The sequence below is a fragment of the Meles meles genome, chromosome 3 (assembly GCF_922984935.1).
Source record: "Meles meles chromosome 3, mMelMel3.1 paternal haplotype, whole genome shotgun sequence".
In the NCBI taxonomy this organism is placed as follows: Eukaryota; Metazoa; Chordata; class Mammalia; order Carnivora; family Mustelidae; genus Meles; species Meles meles.
The window spans coordinates 97643367-97669752 of NC_060068.1; the positions used below are offsets into that span (position 1 = coordinate 97643367).

At 39.3% G+C, this 26386-nt stretch overlaps 1 protein-coding gene across 1 annotated transcript in view; it reads right to left on the bottom strand.

The window, feature by feature from the left end:
* The window catches only part of IL31RA (interleukin 31 receptor A), an 80107-nt gene that overhangs the window by 33035 nt on the left and 20686 nt on the right, over nt 1-26386 (bottom strand). Inside the window, exons 2-3 of the mRNA XM_046001152.1 lie at nt 9911-10001; nt 2946-3063 (exon numbers count right to left, since the gene is read on the bottom strand). Of these exons, the coding sequence (XP_045857108.1) occupies nt 2946-3063; nt 9911-10001 (209 nt within the window). The remainder of the gene's footprint in view (nt 1-2945; nt 3064-9910; nt 10002-26386) is intronic.

Here is a 26386-nt window from a genome sequence, read left to right on the forward strand (position 1 = left end):
AGATACATAAATAGAATTAAAATAGTTTTTAATAAATCAAGTTACTGATATGGAAAGATGCCCATACTCCTATTGGTGGTAAAAAGGGAAAAAAAAGGATGTGTATTATGTACATAATAATCACATTTATATAAACTTATATATTTATATAACTATTCTCAGAGATGTCTGAAAAGTTTTCATCGAAATGTTAAAATTTTATCTCTGGTGGTGGAATTTCAAGTGATTTTTTTTACATTCTTTATATTTTTCAGATAGAATTTTTATCACTGCCATACATTATTTTCAGAAAACTCATTAAATTGTTTTCCTGGGCATAAAGAAAACTTAAATCCTATCAAGCTATAACTTAATGAAGGTAAGTACAAAGATTGGTAGGAATCCAATGGGTGGGTACAGTCCTAGTCCCCATGGCTGGGGGATGATGATGTAAGAGATGAAATAGGCAGGGAACATCCTACTTTGCAAGATGCCAATGTTCGCTGGGGCTGGGCGCAATGGAGCAAAGCTTAAATGTACAGAAGCATGAAATTTTGAAAGTAGAAAAGACTTTAAAGGCTTTCTACTATTGTGGAGCCGTGCAAAAACAGCCTCCAGAGTACTGTTGGGTCAGGGTTCTAAGCACAAGCTCTGGGAGCTGACCAGGTTGGAATTCTGTGCCTTGGATAAGCTTCCTAACCTCCCTGTGCCTGAGTTTTCTCATCTCTAAAATGAGAATAATAATATACCTATGACATAGCACTGTTATGAGGATGAAATGGACTCATATGCATAAAGTTCTTTTAAAATGTCAGCCACTGGATCTAAAAGTGAAATGTTACTCATTGTTATGAGTACTATTACTGTAGCTGAATATATTTGCCTTTATTAATGCTGTAACCTCTAAGAAATCACCTTTCTTCCCTTTTCGGCGCCTCAAGGGCTCCTTCATACCTCAGTTCAAAAGTCACTCCCTCCCTGAAGGCATCCCAAGTCTCCTTATTCTTTCTCAAGGAAAAATCTATTCCTATCATTTCTGAGCATCAGTACGTTTTGTTCATACTACTGACCCACCACCATCTGTTCTCAGGGTTGACCATCCACAAGAAATCCTCCCATTCTATCTGGAAGAGATATTCTCAGTGATAAACTTACAAAACTACAAACCAGTCCAGGAGTCCTGGAGAGCCCAGCAGGCCTGGGGCCACCCACAGGGGTTGTATACAGGTCTGAGAACACCCTGGCATGAGGCACCATCTGACTTCAGCTCAGGTCAGGATCTCAGGGTCCTGGGACAGAGACCCATGTTGGGCTCCCCGCTCAGTGGGGAGTCTGCTTGTCCCTTTCCTTCCCACCCCTGTCTCTACCTTGCCCTCCCCCTGCCCATGCTCTCTCTGTCTCTCTCTTACATGAATAAATAAAATCTGAAGAAGAAAGTTTAAAAAAAAAGACCACTCAGGTATTTCCTACTTCTACAGGACCAATGGGTGAGAATAATGTTAATCCATAGGGAGTGATGGAAGGAGGGGGGGATGACTCCTTAAAAAAGAAAAATAGGAGTACACTTATTGAGGTTTTCAGATACATTCTTCTGGTACTTTCTATTCAACACCGGACCTTGAACTAATAAGTCTGCGAGAAGGTAAGACACTCGGATCATGGATTAGTGGGCCTTTATCACTCTGATCTTCAGAAGCAGGACTCAGCCAACTAGGCCTGCTGACCAAATACAGCCCATCTCTTCTTCTTGTAAGGCACAGAGGCTAAGAACAGGTTTTACATTTTTAAGTGGTTGGGGAAAACATAGAAAAAGAAAAATACTTTGTGGTGTGTGAAAATTATATGAAATTCAAATTTCAGTGTTCACAGATAAAGTTTTATTGAACAGTCTGGCCGCTTGGTTTACACACTGTGTCTGTGGCAGCTTTCCTGCAACAGTAGTAGTATTCAGTAGTTTCACAGAGATCCAATCTCCTCTAGGCCTAAAATATTTACTGTCTGTCCCTTCATAGGAAAAGTTTCCTGCCCTCTATTTTAAATCATCTCCCTGATATATCATGGATACATGAGTACTGCAAAGAAGAGTGTTTGCTTTTTTCCTTTTCTTCTACTGCAAAGCATGAAGTAGACTTCCCTGATAACACTAGTTACCAATTTTCAAGGAGTGGGAAAAAAAAGAATATATATGAGATCTTGTATTTAAAAACAAAACAAAACAAAACAAAAAGTTGGAATTACAGGCTCTCTTTCTGAAATGGAAAAAGTTTAAAGATCATCTTTCAATATTTCCTAACATGGGTTTCCTTATTCTTAGGGAACATGAAGGAAATAAAGTGTTTTATGGGCTATTTTCAAAATTTCAAAAAATCCCCTGCACATAGTCACTAAAACATCTAGCTTTTGGCTAGGATTATAATAAAATTTTTCAAATTTTTATTCTAGTAGGATTAGACTAAAAAGGAATGCTTGAGATAGTGAAAATTTTGGGAATCACTGTCCTGGTGGAATACTGTTTGACAGGGGTCACACAGCAAATTAGTGGCAGGCTGAGAAAAATGTGTCTCCCAGTTATGGGTTTATAACCCCACTTACTATAACCGAGTTCATGAAGAAGGAACAGTTTTATGGCACATTCTGGAAAGAGGACAAATATAGCTGAATAGAGTAAATAAACAGATTTTTTCACTATGCTTATAACGGGTGACCACTCTCAGCCAAGTCAGTGCCTCTCAGAGGAGGTCCTCATGAAGCTACATCTTCCCTCTCCCCCCACTGTAGCTGCAGATACTGTCACATGGCTATAGCAGCCAAGATGTCACCCCAGACACTGGACACAAATAGGGGTCAACCAGAAGCTGTAATGAAGAAAACCTTTAATTTCATAAGTGACTCGAATCATGAATGACCCAGGAGCCTCTGCCTCCTTCCCTTACTCCCACTGATAGCACACAAGCTCCCATACTTACTAAGTTCTCTTTACTTTGTACCATGTATAACTGGCTTCTTTCTCTGGACTCCAGGTGCAAGTAAAATTTTCCTCATAGTAAAAGACACACGAAATGTTCTCAGGCTTAGCAGGCAGAACTAGATAAACAAACAAACAAATATATACATACATAAATATAAGTACACACACACACACACCCCGACACAATCATTTCATGAAAACAGGCAGGTCAAAAGCTGGTCTTTTTTGGTTAGTTGATACATACAATAGATTCTCCCATTCATGGCCAAGGAAAGAATCTAACTCCCTTTCTTCAATTATTCCCCTTGAAGAACTAGATTTTACCTTTTAAAAAAATACTTTTTACATTCTTAATCAAAAGCAACATTTGAGAAGCAAAAATCTTTAAAATGCCATGCAAATATAAAGTGTTAGTAAAATACTAAGTCAAGCATCAAATGTTGGAACCAGTCTGGGTAACTGGGCAATGGATGATATGTGGAAAAGAGAAAAACACAAAATGTTCAACTACACCACACTTCAACCTTATGAGCAGATGCTTAACTGAGCCACCAAGGTGCCCCTACAGCTGCACCCCATCCTTGAAGCACCCATTAGTCATCAGTGCAGTCAGATTTTCTATCTTGTGCTGCCGGGAAGACGGCAGAGTAGGAGGACCCTAACCTTACCTCGTTCCACAGATACTACTAGGTAACATTCATATCAGTTTGAATATTCCAGAAAAAGAACCAAAGACTAAAAGAACAAACCCCACAAACAAAGGTAGAGAAAAGACCACACTGAAGAAGGCAGAGATGAGATTTGAGACCTAGGGGATTACGGCCATCCACAAACAGGAGGGAGCTGAGAGTATAGTGAAGGCAAGAAACAGACAATCACACTGGGGACTCAAAATGGGTAAAACAAACCCCCATAACATTTGACTTTGAAAACAAGAGGGGCCTGATTTTGTGAGTTACAAACAGTAGGACTCGAAGCCTGAAATTCTTAAAATAAGGTGTTTGGCTCTAGAAGAGCTCTGAGGGACTTAGGAAGCTGAGTCCTCACCCTTAAAGAGACAGCATGACAAGAAGCCTGAGCAGATACAGTGGAGAACCAGCAGTTTGAAAACCACTGGGTGGCAGGGGCTCCTGTGTGGATCATTTGGTTGGGTATCTGCCTCTTAATATCAGCTCAGGTCATGATCCCAGAGTTGTAGGATCAAGCCCTGTGTCCAGCTCTGCACTCAGCACAGAGTCTGCTTCAGATTCCCTCTCTGCTCTTCCTCAGCCCCTCCCGACTTGTATAGTCTATAAACAAATAATAAACAAACAAATCAATAAAGTCTTATAAAAAAAAAAAAGAAAGACAGAATATCACTGGTGGCAAATGGGAGGAAGAGTGATTTACTCATAACTAGGAGTGTCTTGGAGAGCTAGGGATCTCAGAAAGACTCCTCCAGGATCAAAGGAGTTAGTATGCACCAATCCCCACCCCTGCCCCCCAGCATAAACACATAGCAATCTGTGGGAACCAGCACTTTGCCCACATTCCCTACCTAACTTGCTTGCCCTAAGCGCCCCCTCCATGCTTCAATTTATCTGCCCTGTCCAGCCACACTTGCCTCAGCCCCAGCAATGCAGAGCCCTCCCACAGAAGATCAATACAAACCTCACCAGCATTGCCTCTCCCAACCTGTGCGTTTTGCAAAGCCTAGGTCTTGGTGGTGGCAGGCTCTGCAAAAGGCTGAGGCTTTGTTAAAAGTGCAAGACCTTCCCACATGCCTTTTACAGATCCACTTAGGCTGGCCCGTACTAACAGCAGCTCCAGGTCTCAATTGGCAAGCAGACCAGAGTGTACTTGTTTAAATACAAGCCACAACTGCAGGGAACCAAATACTACCTACGACAGGCAAAGAGAGTCACTGTAGACAACTGAACTGAAGCAAAAAGAGACAAGAACATAAGACACATGCAACCTCCAGAGGAGAAACTCCCTGAAGGGCTAGATCCTGGGGAACAGGGGACATTGCAATGTAGGGTACTTCTGGACCTCTTCTTCCTAAAGTAATTACCTTCAAGAGCAGGAGACATAGCTGACTTATCTTGCATACAAAACAGACACAGACAGTTACCAAAAAATGAGATGACAGAGAAGTATATCCAAGTGAGAGAATAGGACCAAACCAGAGCAAGAGACATAAGCAAAACAGACATAAGTAATATGCCTGATAGAGAATTTAAGGAATGATCATAAAGATACTCACTGGACTGGAGAAAAGGATAGAGGACATCAGTAAGACACTTAACAAAGAGATAAAAACAAATCAGAGATAAAGACCATGACAGATGAAATTAAAAATACACTTGATAGAATAAGTAGCAGGCTAAATGAAACAGAGAAATAATGACCTAGAATACAGGGTAATAGTAACCAAATTGAGCAAATGAGGGGGGAAAATTATGAAAACTGAGAACGTCTGAGGGAACTCAGTGACTCCATCAAGTATGAAAACACTCACATTATAGGAAGTCCAGAGGAAGAAAAGAGAGAAAAGGGGGCAAAACATTCATCTGAAGAAATAAGAGCTGAAAACTTCCAAGAGACACAGAGTGCCCGTTGCAGATCCAAGAGGCACAGAGACTCACATGGAACATTCTCCAGACTAGATCACATATTAGATCACAAGACAAGTCTCAAAAATTCAAAAAGATTGAAATCATAAATAGCATTCATTTTTTTCTGACCACAATACCATGAAACCAGAAGTCAACCACAGGAAAAAATCTGGAAAGACCACAAATTCACAGAGGTTAAACAACATGCTACTAAACAATGAATGAGTCAAAAAAGAAATCAATAAAGTAGAAATAAAAGATTCCCTGGTGGGGTGCCTTGGTGGCTCAGTGGGTTAAGCCACTGCCTTCAGCTTGGGTCATGATCTCAGGGTTTTGGGATCGAGCCCCGCATCCGGCTCTCTGCTCAGCAGGGAGACTACTCCCTCCCCCCTGCCCCACTCTCTGCTTGCCTCTCTGCCTTCTTGTGATTTCTCTCTCTGTCAAATAAATAAATAAAATCTTAAAAAAAAAAAAAAGATTCCGGGAAACAAATGAAAATGAAAAGAGAATGATTCAAATATTTGGGGCTTAGCAAAAGTGGGTCAAGAGGGAAGTTTATAGTAATACAGGCTTACTTCAAGAAGCAAAAAACGGTCTCAAATAAACAACCTAATCTTAAGAGCTAGAAAAGAACAACAAACAAAACCACAAACCAGCAGAAGGAAAGAAATAATAAAGATTAGAACAGAAATAAATGATATAGAAACTAAAAAACAATAGAACAGATCAATGACCAGGAGCTGGTTCTTTGAAAAGATCAAAAAAATTGATAAGCCTCTAGACAGACTCATTAAAAAGAGAGAGAGAGAGATAGAGAGAGAAAGAGAGAGATAAGGCCCAACTAAACAAAATCACAAATATAAAAGAGGAAATAACAACCAGAAAGAAAAACAAATGTAAGAGAATGCTGTGAAAAATTACATGACCCAAAATGGACAACCTAGAAGAAATGGATAAATTCCTAGAAATATAAGACTACCAAAACTGAAACAGGAAGAAATAGAAAATCTGAACAGATCCATTACTAGAAAGGAAATCAAGTCAGTACTCAATAAATTCCCAACAAACAAAAGTCCAGGACCAGACAGCTTCACAGGCAAATTCTACCAAACATATAAAGAAGATTTAATACCTATTCTTCGCAAACTATTCCAAAAAATAAAAGAGGAAGGAAAAATTCTAAATTCATTCCATGAATCCATGAAATCAGCATTATCCTGATACCAAAACCAGATGAAGACTCCACCAAAAAAGAAAACTACAAGCCAATATCTCTGATGAATATAGATCCAAAAATCCTTAGCAAAACATCAGGAAACTGGTGTTTTAATGATACATTAAAAGAGGGGCGCCTGGGTGGCTCAGTGGGTTAAGCCTCTGCCTTCAGCTCAGGTCATGATCTCAGGGTCCTGGGATCGAGCCCCGCATTGGGCTCTCTGCTCAGCAGGGAGCCTGCTTCCTCCTCTCTCTGCCTGCCTCTGCCTACTTGTGATCTGTCAAATAAATAAATAAAATTTAAAAAAAAAAAAGTTGTTCACCATGGTCAAGTGGGATTTATTCCTGGGTTGCAAGGGTAGTTCAATATTCTCAAATCAATCAGTGTGATATATCACACCTATAAAACAAATTATAAAAACCATATGATCATTTCAATAGATGCAGAAAAACCATTTAACAAAGTATAACCCATTCGTTTAAAAAAAAAAAAAAACCTCAACAAAATAGGGATAGAGGGAACATACCTCAATATAACAAAGGCCTTATATGAAAACCCACAGCTAGGGTGCCTGGGTGGCTCAGTTGGTTAAGTGTCTGCCTTCTGCTCAGGTCATGATCCCAGGGTCCTAGGATGGAGCCTCGTGTCAGGCTATCTGTTCAGCGGGGAGCCTCCTTTTCCCACTCTCTCTGCCTCTCTGCCTGCTTGTGCTTGCTCTCCGTCTCTCTCAAATAAATTTAAAAAATCTTTAAAAAAAAGAAAGAAAAACCCACAGCCAACATCATAGTAATGGGAAAAAACTGAAAGCATTTCCCCTAAGATCAGGAATAAGACAAAGATGTCCACTCTCACCACTTTTATTCAACATAGTACTGGAAGACCTAGCCACAGCAAGCAGACAACAAAAAGAAATTAAAGGCATCCAAATTGGTAAGGAAGAAGCAAAACTTTCACTAATTGCAGATGACATGATACTATATATAGAAAATGCTTAAGACTACACCAAAAAACTACTGGAACTGATAAATGAATTCACTGAAGTCTCAGGATACAAAATCAACATACAGAAATCTGTTGCATTTAATATATTTAATAATGCTACTTTTATTTAATAATGCTACTAATAGTGAAGTAGCAGAAAGAGAAATTAAGAAAGCAATTCCATTTATAATTGCACCAAAAATAATAAAGTACCTAGGAATAAATTTAACCAAAGAGATGAAAGACCTATACTCTGAAAACTGTAAGACATTGATGGAAGTCCCACATCAAACAAACAAATAAACAAAACAAAAACCAGTTTATTAATGCATGCAGTGCATATCATTCAGGAGATACCTCAATGAAAAGTATTTAGAAGAGATGGTTGATCTTGGGCTCACATAGCATCTTAACAAAAATACAATAAATTTGTGCAGACCAGACAAGACAAAGGAAAAGAATTTAGCTTTCCAAGGGTAGGAAACAAGAAGGTAAATATGTGTGGGAAACTAATGCAGTAGGCTTCATTTTTGCATCTGTTGATTCTCCTCTGCCTCCACAACAAAATAATCCCCATGTCAAAGTAGCATATTTTGGAATGGAATATTTTAATCCCTTACTCTAGTATTACAGAACACATTTGTGATAAATAAAATGTACATTCAGTAGTATTTCTAGTGTTCATCAATATCTCCCCTTCTTGGACATGCAGCAAGATCTTACTTTCTTGCCACCTTGAAATTAGGCATGGCCATGTGAGAGGATCATTTAAGTTGTGGTGCATGATTCTCCTTTCTTTCCTTCCTCTGTTCCCGCACACCCTGCAAATCCATGGTGAGATGATAGCATCTTAGGGTGGCAGAGCCTTCATCACCCGGGCTCCTGCTTACCTCTAATGGACATACAGAGTTTGCTGCTTTAAACACTGAGATACGGGGCTTGTTTATTCTTGCAGCATAAACAACTTTCCCTGACTAATGTAAAAAATAGACAGTCTGCTCTGAAAATCCAGGATTCTAAGACTTGGGAGAAGAATTCATCTTATCAGTAGTTTTCTCTCTTCATGTGTTCTCATGACTCTAACACTCTAGAGTACTTGCCAGTACTCCTGGGTCTTTATAAAACTCCTAAGCACCACAGGTATATCCCAGGGGGCTACAAGACAGTCCATGCCAGAGGAGAGGTCTGGAAGATGTTATCTGTGAGTTACGACTGCATCTAGGTCACCCCCAATTACTACATGTTACAGTTTTAATTATATGTGCTCAAATTCATAGTTGAAGCCCCAACCCCCACTGCCTCAGAAAATGACTCTATTTGGAGATAAGGTTTTTAAGGTTTTAATTACCATTGAGAGCATTAAGTTAGGCCCTAATCCAATCCAACTGGTGTTCTTATAAGAGGAGATTAAGACACACAGAGGGATGACCATTCAAAGAGGAAACAAGAAGAATGCTATTTATGCCCCAAGGAGAGAGGTGTCAGGAAATCAACTCCATGGGCACCTTGATCTTGGACTTCCAGCCTCCCAGACTATGAAAAAAATATATTTCTGCTGTTTAAGCCACTCAGTGTGTAGTAATGAGAGCCCTAGCAAACTGGTACATGACATGATGCCTTCTCTACATTCCCAGTACCCAATCCCCAATTCCTCTCTGGTCCTAATTCTTCTAAATATAAGATGCAATCAAAGTAATGGATAATATATCTGCAAGGCCCATAGTCTTAAGTTGTCCCATAGTCTTAAATTGGACCATTGTAAAAATATGTTATGTCATCATTTCCCTTTATATCCTTGGAAATTATTGAAAATACTGTGGTTACATATTTTTGTTTTTATGTGTGTGTTTTACATGAAACGACTGTTCTTACCATAAAAACTATTGAGATAAGAACTTACTACCACTCTAACACAGTGGATCTTGGCCTTTTGGGGGGTCATATCTCCCTCTGAAACTATGATAGGCCATCTTGCCAAATTTGCACACACATATATATACATCAACATGCACGCACCCATCCACAGAAATTCAGGGAGTTCACAAATCCCCTGTTGTTCATCTACATATACCCAAGGTCCAGGAGTCCCCTTGCACTCCAATTCACAGTTCTTGTCCAAAGAATTTAGTAAGAGTCATATAATCCATAAAAAGGGACCTGTCAACCTACCTGCCAGGCTGAATTTGCAGAGTAGAAGGAGCAGCCACAGCGCCCACACCCCCATCATCCCCAAGTTAATGCAGGCAGGCTGAGGAGAGAACTGAAAACGTCATCAGTCAGGATTTCCTATCTCTTTTAAATAACTCTATTTCCAGCAACAAACAGATTCTGGGGGTTTTAAGGGAAAGTCTTTTTTTTTTTTTCTGACTTTCTTTTTAATTTATATTTTTGGCTCTCATCACATGAATCCCCTCACAATTTCTTCATCAGCCCCAGTCAACATTTAATTTACCCAAAATTCATTCCACTGTGTAACACGAAAAGTACACCAGCCACCAAGAAAAAAAGGACTGTGAGTTGTATAGATCAGAGACTATGTCCGCCTCAGGACTGAGGCACTGCAGCCAGATGGAACGACTCCTAATTTCTCGAAAGTGCCATGGTATTTCACATCCCCATGCTTTGCTCATGTGGTTCCTTCTGCCTACAATGTCCTTTCCCCCTCATTCTTGGCAAATGCCACTTCCACTGTAGCACATGTCACACAGAATGATGTTTAGCACTTTACTTGTTGGCTTCTGTACACAGAGCTTCTGCCTAGGGAAGCTCTTCTTACTCCTCTCTAAAGTCTAAGTATTTAAGTACCTACTGGTACATGATAGACATACAATATTGTTAACAGAATCAATTAGAACAAAAAGGTTGCTGACTGTACATCTCATCCCACAAAGAGATGGTGGGATAATCTAAGGATAAAGCAAATGTAAAAGTAATCACTCATTTCTGGAAGAAATAAAGGACTCCACATCTCATCCGACAGATCATTATAGGAAAAAAGAAAAAGATTTCTCAACAAAATAAATCATTTGAAAAAAATTCATGTGCATCATTTCTGGAGAAAACCACCAGGTTAAAATTTTCTTATATACAAACCAATTGAAATATCTTACTAACTGAAAATGCTGAGGGCAATAAAGCAGAATGAGAACTTGGGTCTGTAATGGTAAAAATACTATCAGGAAACAATAAGAGACTGGTTACATAACAGCAATAGTAACCACCTGTTACTCAATAGCAGTAGCTACTCTCTCAGGAAATTACCGTTTTAATTTAAATGAGCACAAAACAAAGAGAAATTTAAAAAAATTTTTTTAAAGATTTTATTTATTTATTTGACAGACAGAGATCACAAGCAGGCAGAGAGGCAGGCAGAGAGAGAGAGAGGGAAGCAGACTCCCCGCCGAGCAGAGAGCCTGATGCGGGACTCGATCCCAGGACCCTGAGATCATGACCCGAGCCAAAGGCAGCGGCTTAACCAACTGAGCCACCCAGGCGCCCCTTAAAATTTTTTGATGAAGAGTAAGTGTGTTCTTCAAAATTAGTTGTAACACTAATGGTGTTTGTCAGTGCCTAACTATTCAGAACATTGTCTTAATTTTCTCCATTTCTTACCTAGAAGACATGCCTCTATACTAGTCCTAAAATCATTCTGGAAAGGGAGGGAGGCCCTACCATGAAAACTATATAAAAACTATGATGCTCAAATTCTCAATAAATGAATAATTATGGATGTTAAAACTAAAATTATTATTCTGACAAGGGGTTTTAATTTTAGGAAATTATCAGTATTAACTGTTGAATAAAACATTTTACAATTAATAATCACTGCTTGCCTCCTTTAAAATGAGAATACTCACCTATTATTTGTGAATTTTGAAAATCCTTCTAAAAAAATCATCAGTACTGGGGCGCCTGGGTGGCTCAGTGGATTAAGCCGCTGCCTTCGGCTCAGGTCATGATCTCAGGGTCCTGGGATCGAGCCCCGCATCGGGTTCTCTGCTCCGCAGGGAGCCTGCTTCCTCCTCTCTCTCTGCCTGCCTCTCTGCCTACTTGTGTTCTCTCTCTCTGTCAAATAAATAAATAAAATCTTTTTTTAAAAAATTAAAAAAAAATCATCAGTACTAAATCACACTCAGAGACAAAACTAGAAAAATTGCAGTAGTTGCAGAGAAAGACATTCTAGAAGTTGACACTGCCCAAGTGCTCGTCCTGGCACCCCCTTGACTCATCTGGTGATCTCAAGTATTCTCTTATTCACTCATCAGTGTCCCAGTCACACATTAGGTGTTTAGAATAAAAGATGATCCTGTCACCAACCTCATTCTAGTTCAGTGGTTTTTAACAAGGAGAAGGGAGTCAGAAGATGGAGAGGATACCAAAGTGAGCTACTGTGACTAATGGCTCCATATCAATTATCCCTCCAAATGGGTTTGAAAAGGAAAAAGAGTTGAGAACCACGGATCTACTTGCAGAGACAGAAGCATGGATACTAATAGCAAATATCACGTTAAGTGCAACAAGTGTGCAGAGCATCTGTGAGAAATGAGCCAATGACTATGGAAAGCTAACAAGCAGTGATGAATAATGATGCCCCTCATTCCACCACTTCCCTGGCCCTCCAGTGCTTCTTCCACTTCCCTTCACACACCAGAGGACCATCACAATGTGACTGCTTGTGGGTAGTAAACAGGAACTAATCCAAGGTGCCTCCAAGGAACTTAGAAATAAGTTCAAATGGGAATTCAACTAGCAAAATCAGTGCACAAAAGCCATCCTAGTTATCTGTGGGAGTAAATCAGGGGGTAAATATGCAGATGTAGAGTTTGAGTTCACTCTAAACACCGGCCAAGGAAATCTGGGCATAATCTCAGACAGGTGGATCTGGAAAATAATTATCATCACTTAGTTGCAGGAAACTACTTGACTGATTGTATCTTAAATGGAAGGAGACTGAGAACCCAAAGGACAGACTTTCAAATGTTGATGGTTAAAAAAGGAGAAGTTGGCAGAGTTTATCCAGTACTATCTCCTGGAGGAAATGATGAAATTTCCTGGTATTGGAGTGATATACTCCAAGATAGGGAAACCCATCAGACCTAACCACAGTCTTGAGAAAGAAAACTCAAAAGAAAAATCTTCACCATCGCTGTGAAGCCTTCTTTGATAATTAATTTAAGGGAGGAGACCATGAATAAGAGACTTGAGTCGTTAGAAAGACTACCCTCAGGGTGTCTGGGTGGCTTAGTCAGTTAGCAACTGACTCTTGGTTTCGGCTCTGGTAATGATTTCAGGGTTGTGAGAGGGAGCCCTGAGCCAGGCTCCATGCTCAGTAGGGAATCTGCCTGGGGATTCTCTCCCTCTGCCCCTCCCTCTACTCAGGCTCACTCCCATACTCACTCTCGCTCTCTCTTTTTAAAATAAATATTTAAAGAAAAGAATCCTCCCCACTCTTTTTGAGCACAGTAAAGGTGTCACCTGCTCTCAGGAAAGTAGTCATATCCTTAGTGCCTCTTCGGATGAGACAATTAGAATTCATAGTTTAAAATCTGGGAAAACTCTGAAGGAATTTTGCATCCATCCCTCCTTCGTTAGTGAAGCTACTTTGACACAAGATGGACTTGGTGCATCTTCTGATTGCCCTGTAAAGATGTGGAATATGAAGACCACAGAATGTTCAAATAACTCTAAAGCCCTGGGCAGTGCTACAGGGACAGATACCATGGTCAACAGTGTGATCCTGCTTCCTAAAACCCAGAACACTTTGTGGCATGCACCAGATGAAATAACAGTGGTCACCATGACCTTGCAGGGTCAGATCGTCAGAAGCTTCAGCTCTTTGAGAGAGGTGGTGGTGAATTTGCTTGCTGCACCCTCCCCCTCCATGGTGAATGGATATACTGTGTCAGGGAGGACTTTGTGCTCTACCGTGTTAGCACAGTCACTAGCAAACTGCAGAGAACGTTCTTTCATGAGAAAGGTGTGATTGGTATCCCACATCACCCTCATCCAAGCCTACTGCTACCTATAGTGAGGATGGACTCCTAAAGCTCTGGAGACCCTAATTTCACTTTTCTTTTAAAGAGCATGTATTTAAGTGAAGACATATTCACGTATTGCTTTTTTTTTTTTTTTTGGCTACCTTTTCTCAACAATTATCTAAATTTAGGCATAAGAATAATATTTTGAAAATTTCGTGTTCAGAAAAAAAAAAAACAAAAACAAAAAACCCATCAGTGTCTTTAAGTCCAAATGAGGTAATTCAGCCTCCCTAAATCTAAGCAATTCTGGGGTTTAGAACGACTCTGGGCCCTAGAAAATTCACAAAGATTATGCTATGCTCTGGAGGAAATCAAATCATTTCCTGCATTTCCCAGGTCATCAGCCCTAACTTCTAAATGTAGCAGCATTGAACAACTGTCTTCAGTAAAAAGGCACTTCCTAGAAATATAATTTCTCATTAGTGGGACCTCATTTGAATACAGCATTTAATGGAGATGCCCAGAATTCTCAAACACCACTATGAATATTCCACATTGGACTAAAGGACTCTTAGAATACATAGTGATGCCACTTAAGTAACCTGTGATAGCTTATCTTAAAGTGTAAACCCAGTAGTAGCTACTGTTATGAGAAGGATTGAAAACAAATCCAAGCAATTACTGCTGACTATGCACAATGCCTGTGGACAAGACAAGAAGCAGGGAAAAAAAGGAGGAGATGCTTCATCTTCCAGTTTCTCTTAAAAATGTTAGCATGTGAAGACGGCGGAGAAGTAGCAGGCTGAGATGATATCAGGTAGCAGGAGATCAGCTAGATTATCAAACCATTCTGAACACCTACAAATCCAACAGGAGATAGAAGAGAAAAATAGCAGCAATTCTAGAAGCAGAAAATTGACCACTTTCTGAAAGGTAGGACGTGCGGAGCAGTGAATCCAAAGAGACAGGAAGATAGACCATGGGGGGAGGGGCCGGCTCCTGGCAAGTGGTGGAGCAACGGAGCACAAAATCAGTACTTTCAAAAGTCTGCTCCACTGAGGAACATTGCTCCAGAGTCTAAGCTGGGGTGAAGCCCATGCAGGGACAACGTTGTCCCAGGTTCTGCGGGGTCACAGAAGGATCGGGGGTGTCTGACTGTTGCAGAGCTCGCAGGATTAGAGCGGGGAAGCTGGCTACAGAGATGGAGCCAAGGAGTGAGCTCTCAATTCGGGGTTATATTAAACTGTGATCTGAGGCACAGTCAGACCACTGCTCTGTGAGCAGAGACACTACGCAATCTGGGAAGATCCCCCCCCCCCCCCCGGAAGAGCACAGGGATCTGCTGGGTTTGGAGACTCTAGGAGGGGCTGTATGCCAGAGACAGAGATGCTTGGTCACTGGCTGGGTGAGCTCGGAGTGCAGCCAGAGGCCAGGGGTCACAGGAGTGATTGAGCACTTTTCTCCGAGGGCATACTGAGGAGTGGAGCCCCAAGCTCTCAGCTCCTCCGGGCCAGAGAGTGGGAGGCCACCATTTTCATTCCTGTCCTCCAGAACTCTATGGAAAGCATTGAGGGAACAAAAGTTCCAAAAGTGAACATGAGTGGATTATTTAGCCGGGCCCCTCGTAAGGGTGGTGCAATTCTGCATTGGGCAAAGACACTTGAGAATCACTATAACAGGCCCCATCCCAGAAGATCAGCAAGAAATCCAGCCAAGACCAAGTTCACTTACCAGGCAGAATAGCGGAATTTCAGAGGAAGAGAAAGCAAAGCATGGAATTCATGGCTTTCTCCCCATGATTCTTTAGTCCTACAGAGTTAATTAATTTTTTTAATTTTATTTTTTTCTTAAGCTAAAGTTTTTTTAACTTTTACTCTTTCCTCTTTTAACGTTTTTAAACTAGTTTATCTTAATATCTTTCATAAAAAAACCTTTTGAACCTTCATTATTATAGTCATATTTTATCCTTCATTGTATCTAACTTTATTTTTTGTATACACATAGGGTTTTTTCTTCTAAAAAAATTTGGGATACAATTTCTTCTAATAGATCAAAATATACCCTAAATCTAGCACAGGGCTTTGTTCTAGTCTCCAGCCTGAGCAAATTCTTTCCACTTTTTCTTTATTCTCCCAACCAACTTATTAACTCCCTTTTTAGAAAATTTAAAAATTTTTTTCATCTTTATTGTCATATTTCATCCCTTCATCGTGTTTACCCTTATTGTGTGTGTGTGTGTGTGTGTGTGTGTGTGTGTGTGTATTTTTTTCTTTTTTCCTCATTCTTTAAAATTTTGGGAGGTAGTTTCATCTAAGAGACCAAAATATTCCCAAAATTAAGTGGGTGACTCTGTTCTATTCACCAGTCTAATATATATATCTTTTCTTTTTTATATTTTTTATTTTTTTAATTTTTTTTTTCCCTGAACTTCTTTTTACCCTCTCTTCTCCCCCCACAATTTGGGGTCTCTTCTGATTTGGTTAAAGCACATTTTCCTGGGGTCTTTGTTCTCGTTTTAGTACTTTATTCTCTCCTTCTTATATTCTTATCTGGATAAAACGGCAAGGTGTAAAAACTCACCACAAAAAAAAGAAAAAGAGGCAGTACCAAAGGCTAGGGACCTAATCAATATGGACATTGTAATATGTCAGATGTAGAGCTCAGAATGACAATTCTCAAAGTGCTAGCTGGGCTTGAAAAAGGCATGGAAGATATTAGAGAAAAACTGTCTGGAGAAATAAAAGCCCTTTCTGGAGAAATAAAAGAACTAAAATTTAACCAAGTTGAAATAAAAAAAGCTATTAATGAAGTATTATAAAAAAAAATGGAGGCTCTTACTGCTAGGATAAATGAGGCAGAAGAGAGAATTAGTGATATAGAAGACCAAATGACAGAGAATAAGGATGCTGAGCAAAAGCGAGACAAAGAACTACTGAGCTACAAGGGGAGAATTCGAGAGATAAGTGATACCATAAGACAAAACAACATTAGAATAATTGGGATTCCAGAAGAAGAAAGAGAGAAGGGAGCAGAAGGTATATTGGAGAGAATTATTGTAGAGAATTTCCTTAATATGGCAAAGGGAACAAGCATCAAAATCCAGGAGGTACAGAGAATCCCCCTCAAAATCAACAGGAATAGGTCCACACCCCATCACCTAATAGTAAAATTTACAAGTCTTAGTGACAAAGAGAAAATCCTCAAAGCAGCCTGGGACAAGAAGTCTGTAACATACAATGGTAAAAATATTAGATTGGCAGCAGACTTATCCACAGAGACCTGGCAGGCCAGAAAGAACTGGCATAATATATTCAGAGCACTAAATGAGAAAAACATGCAGCCAAGAATACTATATCCAGCTAGGCTATCACTGAAAATAGAAGGAGAGATAAAAAGCTTCCAGAACAAATAAAAACTAAAAGAATTTGTAAACACAAATTTTGAAATATTGGAAATATTGAAAGGAAATATTGAAAGTGGTCCTCTAAAGCAAAGAGAGCCTAAAAGTAGTAGACCAGAAAGGAACAGAGGCAATATACAGTAATAGTCACCTTACAGGCAATACGATGGCACTAAATTCATATCTCTCAATAGTAACCCTGAATGTAAATGGGTCAAATGCCCCAACCAAAAGACACAGGGTATCAGAATGGATAAAAAACCAAAACCCATCAATATACTATACTATACTATACTATACTATACTATACTATAAGAAACTCATTTTAGACCCAAAGACACCTCCAGATTTAAAGTGAGGGGGTGGAAAACAATTTACCATGCTAATGGGCATCAAAAGAAACCTGGAGTGGCAATCTTTATATCAGATAAATCAGATTTTAAGCCAAAGACTATAATAACAGATGAGGAAGGACACTATATCATACTCAAAGGGTCTGTCCAACAAGAAGATCTAAAAATTTTATATATCTATGCCCTTAACATGGGAGCAGCCAACTATATAAACCAATTAATAACAAAATCAAAGAAACACATCAACAATAATACAATAATAGTAGGGGACTTTAACACTCCCCTCACTGAAATGGACAGATCATCCAAGCAAAAGATCAACAAGGAAATAAAGGCCTTGAATGACACACTGGACCAGATGGACATAACAGATATATTCAGAACATTTCATTCCAAAGCAACAGAATACACATTCTTCTCTAGTGTACATGGAATATTCTCCAGAATAGATCACATCCTGGGTCACAAATCAGGTCTCAACCAGTATCAAAAGACTGGGATCATTCCCTGCATATTTTCAGACCACAATGCTCTGAAGCTAGAACTAAATCACAGAGGAAATTCGGAAAGAACCGAAATACATGGAGGCTAAAGAGCATCCTTCTAAAGAATGAATGGGTCAATGAGCAAATTAAAGAAGAATTGAAAAAATTCATGGAAACAAATGATAATGAAAACACAACAGTTCAAAATCTGTGGGACACAGCAAAGTCAGTCCTGAGAGAAAAATATATAGCGATACAAGCCTTTCACAAGAAATAAGAAAGGTCTCAAATACATAACCTAACCCTACACCTAAAGGAGCTGGAGAAAGAACAACAAAGAAAGCCTAAACCTAGCAGGAGAAGAGAAATAATAAAGATCAGAGCAGAAATAAATGAAATAGAAACCAAAAACAAACAAACAGTAGAATAAACGAAAGTAGGATCTGGTTCTTTAAAAGGATTAGTAAGATTGATAAACCCCTGGCCAGACTTATCCAAAACAGAAAGGACCCAAATAAATAAAATCATGAATAAAAGAGGAGAGATCACAACCAACACCAAAGAAACAAAAACAATTATAAGAACGTATTATGAGCAGCTATACGCCAGCAAATTTGACAATCTAGAAGAAATGGATGCATTCCTAGAGACATATAAATTACCACAACTGAACCAGGAAGAAATAGAAAACCTGAACAGACCCATAACCAGTAAGGAGATTGAAGCAGTCATCAGAAATCTCCAAACAGGGGCGCCTGGGTGGCTCGGTGAGTGAAGCCTCTGCCTTCAGTTCAAGTCATGATCTCAGGGTCCTGTGATTGAACCCCACATTGGGCTCCCTGCTCACCAGGAAGCCTGCTTCCCCTTCTCTCTCTCTCTCTCTGCCTGCTTCTCTGCCTCCCTGTGATCTGTCTCTCTGTCAAATAAATAAATAAAATCTTTAAGAACTCTTCAAACTTGAGGCACCTGGGTGGCTCAGTGGATTAAAGCCTCTGGCTTCGGCTCAGGTCATGATCCCAGGGTCCTGGGATCGAGCCCCACATCGGGCTTTCTGCTTGGCAGGGAGCCTGCTTCCTCTTCTCTCTCTCTGCCTGCCTCTCTGCCTACTTGTGATTCTCAGTCTGTCAAATAAATAAATAAAATCTTAAAAAAAAAAAAAAAGAACTCCTCAAACTCAACACACACAAAACAGATGATCATTAAAAAAAAAAAGAAGAAAGAAAAATCTCCAAACAAACAAGAGCCCAGGGCCAGACGGCTTCCCAGGGGAATTCTACCAAACATTTATAGAAGAATTAATTCCTATTCTCCTGAAACTGCTGCAAAAAATAGAAATGGAAGGAAAACTTCCAAACTCATTTTATGAGGCCAGCATTACCTTGATTACACCACCAGACAAGGGTCCCATAAAAAAGAGAATTACAGACCAATATCCTTGATGGACACAGATGCAAAAATTCTCACCAAAATACCAGCCAATAGGATCCAACAGTACATTAAAAGGATTATTCACCACGACCAAGTGGGATTTATTCCAGGGCTGCAAGGTTGGTTCAACATCCGCAAATCAAACAATGTGATACAATACATTAATAAAAGAAAGAACAAGAACCATATGATACTCTCAATAGATGCTGAAAAAACATTTGACAAAGTACAGCATCCTTTCCTGATCAAAACTCTTCAAAGTGTAGGGATAGAGGGTACATACCTCAGTATCATCAAAGCCATCTATGAAAAACCCACCATGAATATCATTCTCAATGGAGAAAAACTGAGAGCTTTTCCGCTGAGGTCAGGAACATGGCAGGGATGTCCATTATCACCACTGCTACTCTACATAGTACTAGAAGTCCTAGCCTCAGCAATCAGACAACAAAAGGAAATTAAAGGCATCCAAATTGGCAAAGAAGTCGTCAAACTATCACTCTTTGCAGATGATACGACACTTTATGTGGAAAACCCAAAAGACTCCACTCCAAATCTGCTAGAACTTGTATAGGAATTCAGTAAAGTGTCAGGATATAAAAATCAATGCACAGAAATCAGTTGCATTTCTTTACACCAACAACAAGACAGAAGAAAGAGAAAATAAGGAGTCAATCCCATTTACAATTGCACCCAAAACCATAAGATACCTAGGAATAAACCTAAAGAATAAATCTAAAAGAAAGAGGCAAAGAATCTATACTCTGAAAACTATAAAGTACTCATGAAAGAAATTGAGAAAGACACAAAGAAATGGAAGAATGTTCCATGCTCATGGAAGAACAAAATTGTGAAAATGTCTATGTTACCTAAAGCAATCTACACATTTAATGCAATCCCTATCAAAATCCCATCCACTTTTTTCCTAAAGAAATGGAACAAATAATCCTAAACTTTATATGGAACAAGAAAAGACCTCAAATAGCCAGAGGAATGTTGAAAAAGAAAGCCAAACTTGGTGGCATCACAATTCCAGACTTCAAGCTCTATTACAAAGCTGTCATCATCAAGACAGTATGGTACTGGCACAAAAACAGACACATAGATCAATGGAACAGAACAGAGAGCCCAGAAATGGACCCTCAACTCTGTGGTCAACTAAACTTCAACAAAGCAGGAAAGAATGTCCAATGGAAAAAAGACAGTCTCTTCAACAGATGGTGTTTGGAAAATTGGACAGCCACATGCAGAAAAATGAAACTGGACCATTTCCTTATACCACACATGAAAATAGACTCAAAATGGATGAAGGACCTCAATGTGAGAAAGGAATCCATCAAAATCCTTGAGGAGAACACAGGCAGCAACCTCTTTGACCTCAGCGGCAGCGACTTCTTCCTCATAACATTGCCAAAGGCAAGGGAAGCAAGGCCAAAAGGAACTATTGGGACTTCATCAAGATCAAAAGCTTTTGCACAACAAAGACAACAGTCAACAAAACTAAAAGACAACCCACAGAATGGGAAATGACATATCAGATAAAGGGCTAGTATCCAAAATCTATAAAGAACTTATCAAGCTTAACACCCAAAGAACAAATAATCCAATCAAGAAATGGGCAGAGGACATGAACAGATATTTCTGCAAAGAAGACATCCAGATGGCCAACAGACACATGAAAAAACCCTCCACATCACTCAGCATCAGGGAAATACAAATCAAAACCACAATGAGATACCACCTCACACCAGTCAGAATAGCTAAAATTAACAAGTCAGGAAATGACAGATGCTGGTGAGGATGCGGAGAAAGGGGAACCCTCCTACACTGTTGGTGGGAATGCACGCTGGTGTAACCACTCTGGAAAACAGCATGGAGGTTCCTCAAAAAGTTGAAAATAGAGCTACCCTATGACCCAGCAATTGCACTACTGGATATTTACCCTAAAGATACAAATGCAGTGATCCGAAGGGGCACGTACACCTGAATGTTTATAGCAGCAATGTCTACAATAGCCAAACTATGGAAAGAACCTAGATGTCCATCAACAGATGAATGGATCAAGAAGAGGTGGTATATATATATACAATGGAATACTATGCACCCATCAAAAGAAATGGAATCTTGCCTTTTGTGATGACGTGGATGGAACTAGAGGGTATTATGCTGAGCGAAATAAGTCAATCAGAGAAAGACAACTATCATATGATCTCCCTGATTTGAGGAAGTTGAGAGGCAATGTGGAGGGCTTGGGGGGTAGGAAAAGAATAAAGAGATAACAAGATGGGATTGGGAGGGAGACAAACAATAAAAGACTCTTAATCTCACAAAACAAACTGAGGGTTGCTGGGGGTAGGGGGGTAGGGAGAGGGAGTTGGGGTTATGGACAATGGGGAAGGTATGTGCTACGGTGAGTGCTGTGAAGTATGTAAACCTGGCAATTCACAGACCTGTACCCCTGGGACTAATAATACATTATAGGTTAATTAAAAAATAAAAAATTATATTAAAAAAAAAGAAAAAAATGTTAGCATGTTAAATTATCCCTGCCTTCCTGCATCCTGTCTCAGATGACCAAAGCAAAAGCAATAGTGTGGGTTTTCTACTCTGTAGCAGTCCCCCATTATACCCCCACCCACCCCCAACACACACAAGTTGTCCTCTGGCAGTTCAACAATTCCCATTCAAGGCTGCATCCTGGATGCAAAGTTTCATCTGACTACACTTATATGAAAATGTATCACTATGTGATTTTTCCCAGGGCTGGTCCTACTTTCCGTTATTCATTCACTTATTCATACTTCTCCTAACAAATATATGTTGGTACTCATTGTGTGCCAGGAACCGTGCATAGCATGGAATCCGGTTTTTAAAGGATGGGCAAAAAAGGAATAAATTCTAAGTACAGCGCTCTGGCCATGAATTTAATTAAGAACCTTTGAACTCCACAGATGGGAGGGAGGAAGCAAGCACAAGTTGCTCAGCCTCACTTAGTCCCTCTATATTCCTTAAGTATGTATGGTAAGGAAAGTTAACTAGACTTACTGTGATTATTTCACAATATATACAAATATCAAATCATTAAGTGGTACACCTAAAACTAATATAATGTTACATGTAATTATATATAAATTTTTAAAACTGGTAAAGAACCACAATGAGCTTTAAAGACTATAAACCCACTTGAGGTGCAGGATGCCTTCACACAAAGAACTTTCTGAGATGTCAGGAGCAAGACTGACAAAAACATAACTGTGATGTGATAGTGAGTCTACCAAATGTTGATTACATCACAAAAATTGTATCTTGCCCTCTTTTTAAAATAGATGTTTATTTATTTGAGAGAGAGAGAACACACGCATTCATGCCCAAGCAAGGGGGGTGGTGCAGAGGGAGAGGGTGAAGTAGGCTCTCCACTGAGCAGAGAGCCCAATATGGGGCCCCAGGCTCAAACCCAGGACCCTGGGATCCTGACCTGAGCTGCAGGCAGGTGCTTAACCATCTGAGCCACCCAGATGCCCCAAATCTTACCCTTTTTAAAAAAATCACTGTGGGGGCACCTGGGTGGCTCAGTGGGTTAAAGCCTCTGCCTTTGGCTGGGGTCATGGTCCTGAGGTCCTGGGATCGGGCCCCAGATCAGGCTCTCTGCCTGGTGGGGAGCCTGCTTCCTCCTCTCTCTTTGCCTGCCTCTCTGCCTATGTGTGATCTGTCAAATAAGTAAATAAAATCTTTTTTAAAAATAAATAAAAAATTAAAAATCCACTGTGGACTTGATATTATTATCTCCACCTTACAGATATAGGAAGTTGAGGCTTAGTGATATTATGTAACCAGTCCAAAAATCATTTTTGGCATAGCTGGGATTCAAACTCATGACTGTCTTATTCTAAAGCCCAGACTCTTTCCACCAAAATCAAACAGTAATTTTTAGTGATTTACTGTCCCTCAGCCTCCTGCCACAAAATACCAGTACAAAAAAAGGATCTTCTTTTGAAGCTCCTAGGTTTAATGTTCTCCAGCCAGAAAGATAGTGAGGATGGAGTCCTAAAGCTCTGGAGACCCTAATTCCACTTTTCTTTTTTTTTTTTTTCCACTTTTCTTTTAAAGAGCATGTATTTAAGTGAAGACATATTCATGTATTGCTTTTTTTTTTTTTTTTTAGACTTCCTTTTCAACAATTATCTGAATTTAGGCACAAGAATAATCTTTTGAAAAGTCTTGCTCAAAAAAAAAAAAAAAAAAAAGCCATCAGTCTCTTGAGGTCAAAATGAGCTAATTCAGCCTCCCTAAATCTGAGCAATTCTGGGGTGTAGCAAGACTCTGGGCCCTAGAAAATTCATAGAAAGATATCCATTATATATATATTCACATATTTTCACCAGCCCCTGAACTTTGATTCCTATAATTCCCTACCGCAGCAATTTAAAGTATTAACTGCCAAAAGATTAGATTTCCCCCAAATTAGCAAGGACCAGTCTAACTAAGGAATAATTCATGTGGTGGACTCCGACCCATAATTTCATTGAAGAAAGCAGAAAAAGAACCTCGCATAATAGAAAAAGAGGCCTATTTGCAAGGGTTTGAGTTTTATCTGACTCCTCTAAAGGAATGTTGCACTCACCTTCCTGTGGTGTCCAAATGTCCTGCTGGTTCAAAAGCTCCCCATCAAAGGTGCTCTGTCCCCTACAGCACAAGTCAGCTCAGAGAAGGGAATTTGGAGTTCATCTACATAGAGATGTGTGAATATTTCCTCTCTGGTTGTCTCAGAGCTTTCTCTTTGCTTTTAAGCAAAACCCAAGCCAGGGTGGCACTTAACCCATTTACACTGGGAAGTGAGAGGTGCATTACGGTAACTGGAAAAAAATCTGCTTCTGTGAGACTACTCAACTTTACAGGAAAAATGCCATCTGAAAGTGTCATAAACAATTAAAGGAAAAACTAAATTTTAAATTTTATATTCAGGAAGTCCTTACAAATGTGGTAATGGGTGAAATGCTGAGAATATCTTTAACTGGAAAAGAAAAATATGTAATCATGTGATTAGCTTTAAATGAAGAAGGGAGGAAGGGAAGAAAATAATAGTAGGTAACTCAGAAAAGACGTTTATAATAATTCTTTATGTGTAAAGCCCAAACTTAGCCATTTATTTCCCTAAGCTTCTTATTTAGTAGTTTATGATAATGATGATTAATAACATGTGGAGCTCTTATGGTATGTCAGGCACAGTACTAAGAACTTTAATTACCTCCTTGGATATTCACAACAATCCTAAAACACTGATATATTTTTTATTAACATATAATGTATTATTTGTTTCAGGGGTACAGGTCTATAATTCATCAGTCTTACACAATTCACAGCACTTAACATAGCACATACCCTCCCACTGACAGTATTTTTATTCCCATTTTACAGAGGAGGAAACTGAGGCCAAAATGATTGAGAAACTTATCCAAAGTTAGTGGTGGAACCAAGAAAGAAGCCAAGGCAGCCTGACCCTCAGTTTCCTAAAAATCAAAAGTTTAAATTACATAATTTCTAGGATTCCTGTGAGCACTATCATTCTACATTCTTTTGCAATGAACAAAATCATAAAGGACATAAAGACAAAGGAAAAGATTATGATGCAAAGGGAAAGAAACATAAGGGTTTTTTGGTTTTTTAAAAGATTTTATTTGAGAGAGAATGTGTACGAGTGGGGGAGAGTGGTAGAAGGGCAGGAAGAGGGACGAGGAGAGTCAGTTCTGAGCTCTGAGCTCAACCCAGGACTTTATTCCCAGACCCTGAGACCATGAAACCAAGAGTTGAATGCCCAATCAACTCACCCATCCAAGCACCTCAGAAACCTAAGTTTTAAAACAAGATATGTTTTCCAAACTCATGTTTCATTTTAAACCATTCCCCAAACTTCCTCAGGCAATGTTCCACTAAGTAAAAAGTTTAGCAGAAATAAGGAGAAAGAGAGGTAGTCTCTTAAATAGTATATTATAAGATATTAAAAACCCCATTGTAAGGTATCATCTAGCAGAGCTAAACTTACGTATAAAGATAATAACACCTCTTTAATCTGTTCAACCAGTTCTTAGTAAACATCTACTATATGTGTCACACCTGACTAAAGTTGTTGGGTATGAAATAAAATTCTGGTTATTTGTTGATTAAGCATAGACATTTATCTATATTCTCTCAGCGAACTCCACAAAAATTACAGGAAAGGTATAGATCCACAAAACAAAACAAATGGGAGCAGAGACAGTAACACATAAAATGAAAGACGTCAATAAGTTTTTGAAAAATGAGAAGTGGGGAGTAATGTACTAGAAGTGTAATATCCACACCAGATTTGAAGGCTCAATACAAAAAATATTCTTATTAATAATTTTTCTATTGATTACATGTTGAAATAACATTTAAAGTACATTGGGTTAAATATATAATGATTTTACTTTTTTTTTCAGTAGGCTCCATCCACAGCATGGAGCCCAGTGCAGGGCTTGAACTCACAACACTGAGATCAAGCCCTGCCTTGTCTCTACTAGCTCTCTCCACCCTTATTCCTCTTCTGAAAATCTTCAGCTATACTTTTATACTCTTAAAGTTTGTAAATTATCCTTAGGTCATGCATGCTTTTCCTATACCTTGATTCTAAAATTTAAACACTACTAAAGAGCATTTCCAATATTACGATTATATAATTGATAATTGCAGCAGCATCAAGTAGTGTTTTGCACAGACAGAAAGAGAAATGTAATCCTATACCCCTCAAATTGTCTGCTAGATTTAGAATACTTCAAGAATCAAAGTCAACTGGATTATCTTTCCTAAACTCTAGTCCTCAAAATTATGCCATTTTTTTAAAAGATTTTATTTATCTGAGAGAGAAAGAGTGAGAAAGCATGAGAGGGGAGAAGATCAGAGGGAGAAGCAGACTCCCCATGGAGTAGGGAGCCCGATGCGGGACTCGATCCCGGGACTCCAGGATCATGACCTGAGCCGAAGGC